At 31.8% G+C, this 13,750-nt stretch overlaps 1 protein-coding gene across 2 annotated transcripts; it reads left to right on the top strand.

Moving 5' to 3' along the window:
• The first annotated feature begins 2,402 nt into the window (after nt 1-2,402).
• LOC123206057 (RNA exonuclease 4-like) lies at nt 2,403-4,241 on the top strand. Of its 2 annotated transcripts, none has more exons than XM_044623155.1 (6): nt 2,403-2,513; nt 2,600-2,751; nt 2,851-2,972; nt 3,061-3,473; nt 3,593-3,673; nt 3,780-4,241. In XM_044623155.1, exons 1-6 carry the CDS (start codon nt 2,479-2,481, stop codon nt 4,024-4,026), a joined length of 1,050 nt encoding a protein of 349 aa, XP_044479090.1. In that variant the 5' UTR covers nt 2,403-2,478; the 3' UTR covers nt 4,027-4,241. The 2 variants fall into 2 exon arrangements, with proteins under 2 accessions (XP_044479090.1, XP_044479089.1); XM_044623154.1 differs by having other exon boundaries at nt 2,406-2,513; nt 2,597-2,751.
• Nucleotides 4,242-13,750: the final 9,509 nt, after the last annotated feature.

Below are 13,750 nucleotides of genomic sequence, written 5' to 3'. Positions count from 1 at the left end.
CATCTGATAGATGTTTCACTTCAAGTTCTTGTGTTTTTGTTGAAGAAAACCTAATAGCTAGGAAAAGTAAGAAGCAAAATGTTGTTGTCAAATCAAGTGTATAAACAAAATATCGTGTAATGGCCATAGCAACTTGTAAGCTTATTTGGTTGAAGCAACTGATCCAAAAATTGAAATTTGTAGAAGTATCACAAATGAAGCTATTATGTGATTGATAATCAAGTTGTCTTCCATCTTGCCTCCAACCTAGTACTTTACAAGACTAAATATATAAAAATTGATTGTCATTTTATTCGAAAAAAAGTTCAGTCCGATTGTAGTACTACCAGTTACGTCAGCTCAAACGATCAGCTAGCAAATAGTCTTACTAAATATCTCAAGGGTCCACATATTGGTTTTATTTATGGCAAGTTTGATGTATATAATTTATATGTCTCAACTTGAGAGGGAGTGTTGAGTTGTATATAAGTTATACAAACTATATTAGGATTAAGATCTATAAAAAAGAAAATTAGTTTATTGTATTTTCAATTATAGTTTATTGTAATATTATATATAGTTGTATCCTATTCATTATAAATATATATAAAAATTATTCAATTCAACAATTTACATACATGAAGTATATATCAATATATATTTTTTAGAATGAAGAATCCCATATCAAACTTTGAGTCTAATGACTGATTCTATAATTACTAAACCAAATAAATTAAAAGTTTAATCTTGAAATGTCGTCAAAACAAACTTAAACTCATACTTTTTTATATATAAAGGCATTCAAAGTACTCCTTTTAAGGGTTATCTGTGGGTATCCTTTGGCATTCATATATGGCCAGTAATTAAAAAGAAGAAGAGAGTGAAACTGAAAGGACTGAAATAAAAGAGCATCTTCTCTTCTGTTGACGGAGTTGATAAATTTATGGTTCCTTTGAAATGAAGAGTGATGGCGCGCGTGTGAGGAGGGCAATCTTTGTCGTATAAAAATGCCTTGGTTTGACTTGTTAACAGAGACAAATGTGACCATGGATATATGATCTAGTAGTGGACCGAGAATAGAAAGGAATAAGATGTTCTTTTTCCTTTCAAAGTTTTGGTATCTTCAAAGAGAGAAATGCGAATCTACTGGCTAACTTTTCGGAGTCAAAAGTGAGTCTTTCTGAATCCTCCAACCTTCTAAAGTCAAACCTTTCTGCTTCGTCTTCTTGTTGTCTTTTCCATATAACTGCATCCACTTCCTGTAGAGAGACATTCCGCACCGAGGTTCAAAAAAACCTGATCTCCAACTTTATTTTCCTTTGCCGAAAGTAAAGCATCAGGATTAACATTAATTTTCATGAATTAACCATGAGATGAAAGCTCTACAAACATTAATTATCTCGCTAACCCCACATGCACATGCTTGAGCTGAATATTTAGTCTAAAATTTATCACCCATCTTGGTCTGATGCTTGACACTTTCGGGAAAGTTAACGTCAATTCCCTAATCAGAACCTTTTTAGAGGAATCGTGTAAAAGAGGGAAGGGAAGTTTAGTTGATTCAAAGAAAAAGTAACCAACAATAAAATCTTTGATTGGCAATTGAGATAAAAAACGAGAGATAACGTTCATCTTACAACTGGTTCATGATTCCAGCCGATGCAAGCGCTTGGTCCTTTACAGTACCAAAAAGCATCTGCAAATAATTGATGAAGATTAGCCACTCTTTTAATAGTATTGTTCAAATGCATTGGCAATTCCTGTGCACTGTGTTGCTTCAGTAATGATTCCAACGCCAAGGTTGCGTAAAGAAGCTTATTTAATCTTAAGGATCAACCATGTTTAAGAAATAACAAGGGGGGAAGGTGACAGACTGCTACTTACCAATTATTTGTATCGGCAGCATCTCTCAGTCTATTCCGGATGAATTAGTAACACTTTTAAGTCATGGCATAGAGTACCCTGGAATCTCAATGCACATCAACTACAGACTGGAAAATGACAAAATTCGCAAATTGACAAATTGAGTGGCATTCCTACTCCTAGCATGTTTCTTATTTGCTCAGTCTTCACCAATCACCGACCAGAATTGTTCTTCACCATTAGAGATATCTGGGAAATTAAGGCTTTGATGCAGAAGGAATCTTGACATTTGTTATGGTGTGACAGTATATGTAACACAAAAACATACTAACAGACAATTAAGAGCTAGCATTAGCAGCAGGAGAAATATTCTGATTGAACCGTGGACCCCCAAGCATCTGGATAACAACGAATGAGGTATATGGAGCCTGGTTCATACAAACTCAGTTAATGGTCTCAAGGAATCAATCCTTTTTAAAGCTGGAAGCAATAATAATTAATTCCTTCTCCTCACTATATAATTACTTAACCACACTGACCTTCTTCACCAGTATTCCTCTCTTCCAGCTATTACCTGCATCTTGAGAGATAAGAGTGCTAGCTTAAACTTAAGGTGATCAGCTCTCAATCTCAGTCATGGCCGACAGAATGGAGTCTTCAGAAACCCTCAGGTAAGGCAATCTTCTTTTGTTTTGACAAGAGTTTAGGCAATTTTTCTCCTCTTTACTTAAGGTCTTGTCTTACCATAATTTAGCAGGCACAAGTGTGCAGCATGCTTTAAACAATTTAACAGAATGGAACACCTTGTGGAGCACATGAGAACTTCATTTCACTCGGTTCATGAACCCATGTGTGCAATTTGTAAGAAACATTGCAGATCTTTTGAATCTCTGCGGGAACATCTTACAGGTGATCAACCTTTAAATAATTCTCCATTTATAGAAGCAACTTCTCTTTCGTTTAATCTCAGGGCTCGATCTTTATACTGTTCATTCATATACAAAACAGGGCCATTGCCTAAACTGGAGTGCAACAATATATTTAACGTCCGAGGATGTAGATTCTGCTTAGCCATCCTTGAGAGCCCACATGCTCGTAGGATTCACCAAGAAGGATGCCAACTCTCTAATGTAATTACTTTGCTCTTAATTACTGTTTACATTTCAACTAATTTTTATTCTTCCGGCAGTAATTTTTATCATCAATTTCTTGTTTCAGGCACTTACCACTCGCTTAGCAAATTTAGGAACTGTGGATAACACTTACTCAAGAAATCCACATATAGTTGCGCTAGCTTGCAAAATGGTTGGTGGGGGCACTGATGGTTCTCTAGATTATTGTGGAAGGCTTTGCATCATTGATGAACGTGAAAACATTATCTTCCATGCTTATGTTAAACCACCAGTTCAAGTCACAAACTATAGGTATGAAACAACAGGCATTCGCCCAGAACAGCTGAGGGACGCAATCCCACTAAGGCAAGTGCAGAGGAAGATTCAAGATTTCCTTTGCAATGGTGAACCGACGTGGAGGATTCGAGCAAGAGGTGGGAATGCCAGGATTCTTGTGGGTCATGGTTTGGACCATGATCTTGATCGTTTGCAAGTTGAATATCCACCAACCATGATCAGGTAAATTAAAGTTCTTTCAATCAAATCATTAAAAAAACTTATCACAAATTCACAATCCACTTGTGCACCAAAGCTATATATGAATGACTCAAATCTTTTACCTATCAACCTTTCATCAGGGATACAGCCAAATATCCTCCATTGATGAAAACTAGCAAGCTCAGCAACTCACTCAAATACTTAACCCAAGCATATCTAGGGTAAGTAACCCGGAAACAATATTATTTTATGTTACTTTTTAACCAATATAAATGGTTTAAGTTTAATATGTATAATAATAATGCAAATTCTATATATATTTTATAGATACGATATTCAAACTGGTGTGCAAGATCCATACGAGGATTGCGTTGCAACAATGAGATTGTACATGAGAATGAGATCCCAAGTGCATAAGAGCGAGGAGTATCCACTTGCTTCCGACCCACAAAACCGAAACATTTTTGCAACAGCGCCATGGAGGCAGAACGAGCTCGAGAGGATGAGCCCAGAAGAACTGCTGGCAATCTCCAGATCAGATTACTATTGTTGGTGCTTGGACTCATCTGCTTAAACAATGAAGGGCATAAAATAACATCCCATAGAAGGGGGTGAAGGCTTTTAAAGTATTATTCATATTAATTACTAGAAATTAATTAAAATAAATAAGATGGAAGCATGGGATAATAAATTCCGCCATAAACTGAAATCTTATATTATGATAATGAAAGCATGAAGTTGTATTTTGTATAATTATGCATTGCCGAATAAAAGATTGAGTTGATTGGGAAGAAATTAAATCGGTCACCTGTGATGGCCATTAGAAACCGACCTATAATTTAGTTCGACAATTATTTGAGCAACTTTTTTCTTTCTAGTGATCTAACGGTGTTGATTAATTAATAACTTAGTTTTTCTTTGACACAGACGGAGTCTTTAATTTTCATAAATTCGTATAAAGTTATTTTTAGCCACTGAAACACATAACCAATGTTTTGAAAATCAGATGGAACTAGTCAATTCAATCAGGAACCAACTTCAAGTCTAGTCCGGTTGATGTGAAAATACAGTTTGGTAAATAGCTTAGTTAAACCCGGTCAAAACATGTGAACCAAACGAACCGGTTAGAACCGGAAAAATTGGGTTTGACTTTAAAATTTTAATAAACATCATACGTTATTATTAATTCCAACAAATCAAGTTTTACTCCCTTGGCAGCTTGTGTCTTCCCCACCTGGATTACTTAATTAATAAAATATTATTATATTATTAATTTATTAATATAAAACAAAACCCTAAAAATTCCTAGTTCACAATTTCACTTAAAAAAAATATCTCTCAACAGGCGCAGCGTCTTTTTCTTTTTGCCGGTAAGTCCTCTTCTTCTTGATTTATTATTTATTTTCTTATTTGCTGAAATAGGTTTACATTAATATGTGGTCTCAATGCTTTTTTTCTGTTTGAAAGGGTGATGATCTTTGTTTTTGTTTATTGAAATCCATTTTATTATTGTTTCAATTTTAGTTTTTGGGTGTTGGGTAATTGATTAAATCATAGCATTGTTGATGCTTTGATATTGGTGTTTGAAATTGTTTAACAGACAAAAGAATCATTTTAGGTCATGTTAAAGAAATTATTTGTCCTAGAGCCACTTGTTCTACCACCAATTTTAGTACTTTGAAAAGTTTACATGATCATAAAGATGATTGACAAGCTCTTGTTATTGTTGCAAATAACAAAAAATTCTTGAAGATGCAAAAAGGTAAAGAGGTTAAACAAATTGTTCTTAATGGAAATTTTTTGAATAATTGTTTGATCACAATAAGGATTATGACTCTATTAATACGTCTTTTGTGTATTTGTGATTCTAATGAAAAACCTGTTTTAGGTTATATTTATAAAGGGTTGTATAAAGCACGCTTGGGTATTAAGAAGTTGTTCAAAAATAAGAAGCATTTGTATAAGCCCTATACCATCATTATAGATGCTAGATAGGATAAAATGTTGTGTCAAAGTCTTCATGTTGCAGCATATTGGTTAAACCCAGCTTTTCAATATGATCGAGACAATTTTTGCAAAAAACCAGAGATAATGAGTGGGTTGATGAATGTGATTGAAAAACAGATTATATGTGACAAGTCAAAACTGTTAGTTGAAACTAGTTTATACAAGATTGTTTGAAAAGTTTTTCTCTTTCATTAGCTTATACTAGTAGCAAGAATATTCAATTCGATAAGAATCAAAATTTATTTATATTTTAATGTTTATTATTTCTTTAATTTTATTTACTGTATTTTAGTGATTTGATCATTTAACTTGTTTTTTAATGAAAGATTAATGGTAGAGATTATTTGGTTATGATAATCCAAATCTACAAAAGTTAGCAATAAGACTTCTTAGCCAAACAACTTCTTCTTCTGGATATAAATGAAACTGGAATGTGTTTGAATGCATACACACAAGGAAAAGAAATAAGCTAGAGCATCAAAGGCTTAATGATCTTGTATATATTCATTACAATTTGCAATTGAAAGATAGGTATAAAAAAAATTAAATTTCTTTTCTCATGTGATTTTACATGTTCATATATATGTATATATTTTATATTAGGTTTACTAATGAGAATACTATTTTTATATCAATGTATAGGATTGGATCTTTCAAGAAGTCATATAATCTTATAGATTATGAATCAATTGATGAAACTGAGTTTTGGGTTGTGGATGAAGAGGAAGGAGAACTTGACTATGATGAATTAGAAAATATGCTTAATGAAGAATATCCAAAAGATATTGAGGAGTCATGTTCTCATGATCCTAAAGGTTGGTTTAAAATCAATGGGTCTTTTAAGTTCATGTATATTTAAAATTTACGTTAGATTATAACTTTATTATATTTTTATAGGTGATGAAGACGATGCAATGGTGATATTTGATGGCCATGATAATGATGAAGATTAATTGAAGCTTTTGCCATAGAGTGTGAATTATTTCAGTAAGATATTTAAAATTGTTTTGTTGTTTTGGTTTTTTTGAGTTTTCTGTCTTTGTTTCCATGAATTGAAATTTATGATTGAAATAAACAAATATACTTTGTTATCATCAATGTTACTGACTAACAAACTATTTTTAGTGTTATTGCAATTTTTGTATATTGTAGTAGGTTAATAATTAGATTATAAAGTCTTATGTGTTTATGAAATGGTTGTGCTGTGTTTTATATAGGTTATTAGGTTGTTAATTTCATATGGAATGAATTGTAGATAATTGAATGAGATTTTAGATTGTTTTTATGGTTAGTGGTAAAGAATTGTGTAATGTGAATCTAGTACGTTCCTAGTTCTTTTGTTAGTATTAATGGTTGTTGGATTGTGATGTTTAAGTTTTGGGAATAGTGAAATTTAATTAAGTAGTCTAACTTATATCACAAAAATAGTTGGTGATGTATTATTTTACTACACATATGCTTGCCTTTTAAAATTAAATGGTTATGTTATTTTTTAAACAGTGTTTAGATAGTTAATTATGAGTTAGATTGAACATTGTTTAATTGGTCATGAAATGTTGTATACAACATTTCTTATAATTTAATTACTTTCCGTGATTATATTGTATGTGTTAATTGTTGTTGGGATGATAATTTTTAAATTGTGTTACATAATAAAAGGACTTAGTGTCTGACTTGCTCTCTTTTTTATTATTTATATTTTATAGGTTAATTCGGCTGATTCAATTGATTGAATCATAACCTAATAATCTAATCAGTTCGATTACTAATCCGATTTTAAAAATATTGCACGTAACTAAAGAAAACATGTATGAATATGTGCTATATAACCTTTGAAAGCTGCAGTACCATGCAGATATGAGTTAAGTATATAAAAGTATGGATATACATGGTTTCTCTCTCTCTCTCTCTCTCTCTCGGACGTCATTGAGCTCAAATTAAGCTAGGAATTAATTAGAACTCTCTCTCTCTCTCTCTCTCTCTCTCTCTCTCTCTATATATATATATATAGGGATATTAATTAAAATAGGCAAAAAAATTTCCGCTTATATCTTTTTAGGCAAACACACAGTAGTTTTACTTTTATAAGTAAATTTTTTTGTAACTCCAAAAATACCCTCCCAGCCCTGTAGTTGTAGGCGCTGGAAGAAAGGTGTGGTGCACACGGTGCGCGCGGTGTGTACGCGGTGCGCGCGGTGCGTGCCCAGTGTGCAGTGCGTACAGAGTGCGCGTACCCTCATATAATATATATAAACAACTGCATGCACACTTTCTTATATATATATATATATATATATATATATATATATATATATATATATATATATATATATATATATATATATATATATATATATATATATATATATATATATATATATATATATATATATATATATATATATATATTAAATAATATAATATAATATTTAAAAAATATAATTAATAAATAAATATATATTAAATATTATAATATTTAATATAATATAGATAAATAATAATAATAATAATATTTTTTAAATATATATTATATTATTATATATATTTAAAAATTATTATTATTATTTATATATATTATATTAAATATTATAATATTTAATATATATATATATATAAAAGAGAAAGGGTGCGTACAGTGCGTACAGTGCGCGCACCCTTCCTCTTTTATATATATATAAGAAAGGGTGTGCGCAGTGCGTGTGCGCACCCTTTATATATATATATAATAAATATTATAATATTTAATATAATATATATAAATAATAATAATAATAATAATAATTTTTGAATATATATTATATTATTTAATATATATATATATATATATATATATATATAAGAAATGGTGCGCGCACTGCACGCACTGCACGCACCCCCACACTCTGTTTATATATATATATATGAGGGTATGCGCACTCTGCACACACCGCGCGCATTGCGTGCACTCCGCACGCACCGCGCGCACCACACCTTCCTTCCAACACCTACAGCTACAGGGCTGGAAGGGTATTTTTGGAGTTATAAAAAAATTTACTTATAAAAGTAAAACTACTGTGTGTTTACCTAAAAAAGTATAAGCGGAAAAATTTTTACCTATTTTAATTAATATCCCATATATATATATATATATCTGCCAGGCCTAGATCCGCGTATTTAAACCAAAAACAATACAAAAGTCACCTGGAATAAAGCAGCAAAACACAAAGAAATTATCAAGACTAGGAAAGAATAAGAAGAAAGCATTTGAAAACTTTAGGAACCCAATTTAACTGAATATACATCTTCATTGATTAAAAATTGAAAGAATACATTGGTTTATCTGGTAGAAATCAGGTTCAATACACCGAATAAAACATGGAAAAAAAACAATAGATCTATACCACCAACTATCAATAAATTACAAATTTTCACTATTTATGAATAAGAGAATAAAATGGATAAAACAATAGTGAAAGTTAATACGAACAAACTGAACTTATCTAGATCTTAAGTCTTGTGGTCATGTCATCCATTTTTCTTCAACAGTGGAGCCCTAGCTCAATATAAAAAAGGTGTTGTAGAGAGGAGACATTCGAGAGAGAGGTTAGAATTCTCTAGAATTCCTTTGATATTTTGTAAACAAGGAGTAGAACAAACATTAGGAAACACACGGTTTTGAAGCGAAATTAAGTAACATTTTCTTTTAACTCCGTTAGAGCTTACATTCTAACATCCTCTCTGAAACTAAAATGTGCAAATGTAAGTTTGATGGTTGTATACATCTCCTATTTTCTTCCAATAAACACAATAGTCATTAAGCTTTTTCTTTTGCATGAGTTTTCATAACCCCATACCAACTAAAATCTTATCACAAAAAAAAAAAAGGCCAAAAGACTTATTCTCACCCAAGGTTTAGTTTATAGTTAAACTCCAGCCTGCTAAGTTTTGAAAATCTAAATACTTATCTGTCAACTGTTAAAGTTAACAAAATCCATTAAATATAAGGGTATAATTGTCATTTTATCAGTGATATTAAAAATATAAAATTTTATCTCATTCTCCCACATTAATTTTAAAAACTCACAATTTTCTTCCAGCTTAGGTTTTGAAAAGGTACATTTTACCCTTCCCCCCCCCCCCAAAGGTATATTTTTCTTTCCCATAATTTTCAACCAATGTCTCCGTCTCCGACCACCTTCTTCAGTCTAGTCTGTTTCCCTCTCAATGCACTCTCTCCCTTCTAGCATTGAGCGAAGCTTTCTCTCCCAAAAGATCAACCATCTTTATCATAACACATCTTTGTCTTCGTCAAACGAGACAAAATTGGAGCATTAATCCCTTCTTTAGAGACGAATCTCAAAAGATTGGTCGAAGATCTATGCTAAAACCTTCTACCTTCAGTAGATCTTCCGTGATCCATCTTTGAAGATGACTTTGACGTGGCAAAAAAAGTTACGTATCGCAATGAAGACGATCGATCTTTTAGGAGAGAGAGCATCACTCATCATCGAGAGGGAGAGTGACTAGGTTGAAGACAACGACTAGAGACAGAGAACATGGCTAGAAAATATAGGAAAGAAAAATAAACTTTAGAGAGAAAATGTCACTTTTCAGAATTTAAGCTGAGGTAAAATTGTAAGTTTTTAAAACTAAAGTAGGGAAATGATATAAAATTTTATTTTTTTCAATATTACCTAGTAAAACAACAATTATACCCTTAAATTAAACAGATTTGGTTGATTTTAACAAGTTACAGGTAGGTTTTTAGATTTTTAAAACTTAATAGGTGAGAGTTTGATAATGGACTGAACATTGGGTGGGAATAAGTCTTTGGGCCAAAAAAAAATTCTTCCATCAAGAACAATCAACACTTCAATCTAAAGCATAACATAACCACAACCACATTTAATAAACAAGCAAAACAACATACTTCTCAGATACAATAAACAGAAAAACAACAGACATTTATGTACAACACATTCATTCGGCACTGCTGTCTTTTTCATTTCCTTCAACCAATAAAGCAGAACACTTAGCCAGGTCCACAACCTTCAATTTTTCTCTGACCAGATTAAACCTCACTATCGATAGAGGCTTAGTAAGAATATTTGTTGTTTGATACTCAGTGGATACATACTGAACTAGTTGATAACAACTTAGCTGTAATATGTTGTTTTACATAATGCACATCCAATTCAATATGGTTTGTTCTACTGTGAAAAACAAGATTACAAGTAAGAGAATTAGCATTTTGATTATCACACTACATCATTACCTTTTCAAAGGCAATAATTTTCTTTTTAGAAAACAAGTTTCCAGACGATGCCAATTCTATTAACACTTGGATTAAGGCCTTATATTCTGATTTGGTTGAGGATAAGACTACAACTTTTTATTTCTTAGAGCTCCATTAAATCAGCTTGCCCCTTAAATACACAAAATACTTCCTATCTTCAACACTTCGGCCTAATCAACATTTGTGTACGCTTCTAAGGTTAGGAACTTTGTATGTCTAAACCACAACCCATACTGAATTGTTCCTTTTATATACTTTAAATGTCTTTTACATGTCTGCCATTGTAGTTTGGTGGGTGCTCTAAGGAACTAACTCAACCTATTAACTATGAAACTAATGTCAGGTATGATGAGGGTTAAGCAGTGAAATGATCCTATTACACTCCTATACAAAGTAGAATCCACAAAAAGTTTACTATCCTAGAAAAAGTTTTTGCTCCAACAACCATAGGAGTTGAACAAGAATTGGCATTGATCATATTTGTTTAATTAGCAAGTCAGTGGCACACTTCTTTTGACACAAATGTAATCCCTCTGCAATTCTATAGGCTTCCCAAAAAAATAGGTCAACTCTCCTAAATCTTTCAGTGAGAATTGATGATTCAGATCATCAATGAACTCTTGAACATATTTTTTGTCTATACCAGTAATTAAGATAACATCTACACAAATTAGAATATGGGTTATTGCATCCTCATTTTGCAATATAAAGAGATTTGTGCCTAATACAGAACTAACAAATCCTCTAGTTAATGGAGTTGTCTTAGGTTCGATAACCAGGCTCTAGAAGTCTGTTTCATGCCATATAAAGTCTTGGTCAGCTTGCATACATGTCAAACCTTTCCTAGATGCTCAAACCCTTCAGGTTGAGTCATGTACACATTTTTTTGCAAATTACTGTTTATGAATGTGTTATTTATGTCTACTTGATGGATGGTCCACCTAAAGGGGACAACCAAGGTAATGACTATTCTAATGGTTGCTACTTTTATCACACAGCTAGAAGTATCAGAATAGTTTATACCAGGATTTTTTTGAAAACCCTCTGCCACCAACATAGATTTTAGCTTCTGAACAATCCCGTTTGTATTATGCTTAATTCTAAAGACACTCTTATCAACATTCATATTAGGGGTTTTTGGTGAGAGTATTGTATTCTTCTTCCATGGATTTATACCATAGTGGATTTTCGGTTGCCTTCTTAACATACTTTGGTTTGGTCACTACTAGCAATTCAATTTGAGTGAGAAATTATGTTTGGGCAAACTTCCTGTTTTTGACCTAGCAATCATGGGCTGTGTTGATGCAATTAAGGGATGTTCTTCTATAGTTTCTGGTTTATCCTTTTCAACGGGCAAAACAACTTCTAGGTTTATTATGGAAAATGAATCCGTGTTTGTTTGAAGTTGTTATGTGTTTTGTGTTTGGATGAATTATTTTGTTGATTGGGTTCTGCTAATTTTAATTGATTTTCTTTGATTTCAGCATCATGGTATGTTGGGGTTAATTTGAGATGGGTAGTGACAAGATTATTGCAAGGACTAGGATGCATTGGACTCTTCTTCTTAGTCATTTTAGATAGACTAAATGGTATTGTTTTGTCAAAAAATGTAGATGAAACTGGGATATAAAAACTGTTTGTTTTATTAAGAAACTTTTCAGTTACATTTTTTATTGCTTTGGATGGCTCAACAAAATTCACATTTTCCTTTAAGGGTAAAAACTTTTCATCAAAGGTGAAACTAACAACCGTATAAGCTTTTCCTTCTTCACTTAAGTATTTATAGCTTTTATGAAAATTGTTGTATCCTATAAAGACACACCTTTTGGTGTGAAAATATAACTTTTGCTTATTATAGGGTCTAAGATAAGGAAAACATGAATATCCAAAAACTTTCATAGATTTGTAATCAAGGTTCTGATTGAACAAGACCTAGAATGGCGATTTTAAGTCCAAAACTACTAAAGGCAATCCATTTATGAGATAGACAACAATTTAGAAAGTTGTCCACCAGTAAAATAATGGCATTTCAACTTGTGACAGTAGTGATAAATCTAACTCTGTGATGTATTTGTGTTTCCTTTTAGTTTTTCCATTTTGTCATTGAGTGTAAGGGCATGAGTTTCTAAACATTATACCTTGTTCTTGTAAGTAAGGTGTTAGAGATCTATATTCACCCCCAAAATCACTTCAAAAAATTTTCAGTTTTCTATCAAATTGCTTTTCAATATATTTGTGAAAAATATATAAACCTATCTTTTACTTTAACCTTTGTTCTTAATGGAAAAATCCATGTGCACCTAGTACAGTCATCTAAGAAATATACATAACACTTGAAACCTTCTATTAAGCACGTGTGATAGCTCGCATACATTACTGTGAACTAAATCTAAAGGAGCTGCAATTTTGAGTTTGATTTAGAAAATGAGTTTTGGTGAGCCTTTCCAAATTGACGATCAACACAAAATGACATTTTGTTTAATTTCTAATCTAACAACAACATGGTTTTAAGTACATTTGGCATAGTATTTGAATAAGGATGTCCTAATATTTTATGTCAAGTAATTAAATTTATGTTGTTTGCATTAAAAACATATCCTAAAACTTTATTTTCAACATTTTGTTTTCTAGAAATAGTAAAACAATTTTAATGTCAATTCTTTCTTGCATGAGCAAGAAAAGTTGGTTGTGAATTTAGTTGATATAGTCCATCTCAAAGTGTCCATTGAAGAAGACACACCTTGGTGTCATTGTCCTTAATAACACAAAAATCAGAAGTGAATTCAATAATTACATTATTGTCCTTAGTAAATTTTGAAATACTAAGGAGATTTTTTATTATTTTTGGTACACAAAGTATATTTTTAAGGTGTAGATATCTATTTGAATTAAAGGAAAGAAAGGATGTGAAACTTGTATGGGTTATACCTATGTATTCACCACTTCCAACCTATAGTTGTTGTTTTCCATTGTACTTAGACTTGACAACTTGTTAAAGATTTGAGGTTCCACGGTC

The sequence above is a fragment of the Mangifera indica genome, unplaced genomic scaffold (genome assembly GCF_011075055.1).
Source record: "Mangifera indica cultivar Alphonso unplaced genomic scaffold, CATAS_Mindica_2.1 Un_0022, whole genome shotgun sequence".
Lineage (NCBI taxonomy): Eukaryota > Viridiplantae > Streptophyta > Magnoliopsida > Sapindales > Anacardiaceae > Mangifera > Mangifera indica.
The sequence above is the reverse complement of the archived record's forward strand: the minus strand, read 5'-3'. Positions and strand labels throughout refer to the sequence as shown.

Coding starts and splice junctions, on each gene's coding strand:
- LOC123206057 (XM_044623154.1), top strand. CDS start 2,479: ATGGCCGACAGAATGGAGTCTTCAGAAACCCTCAG. Junction 2,752..2,850: donor TCTGCGGGAACATCTTACAG/GTGATCAACCTT, acceptor TATACAAAACAG/GGCCATTGCCTAAACTGGAG. Junction 3,474..3,592: donor TATCCACCAACCATGATCAG/GTAAATTAAAGT, acceptor ACCTTTCATCAG/GGATACAGCCAAATATCCTC.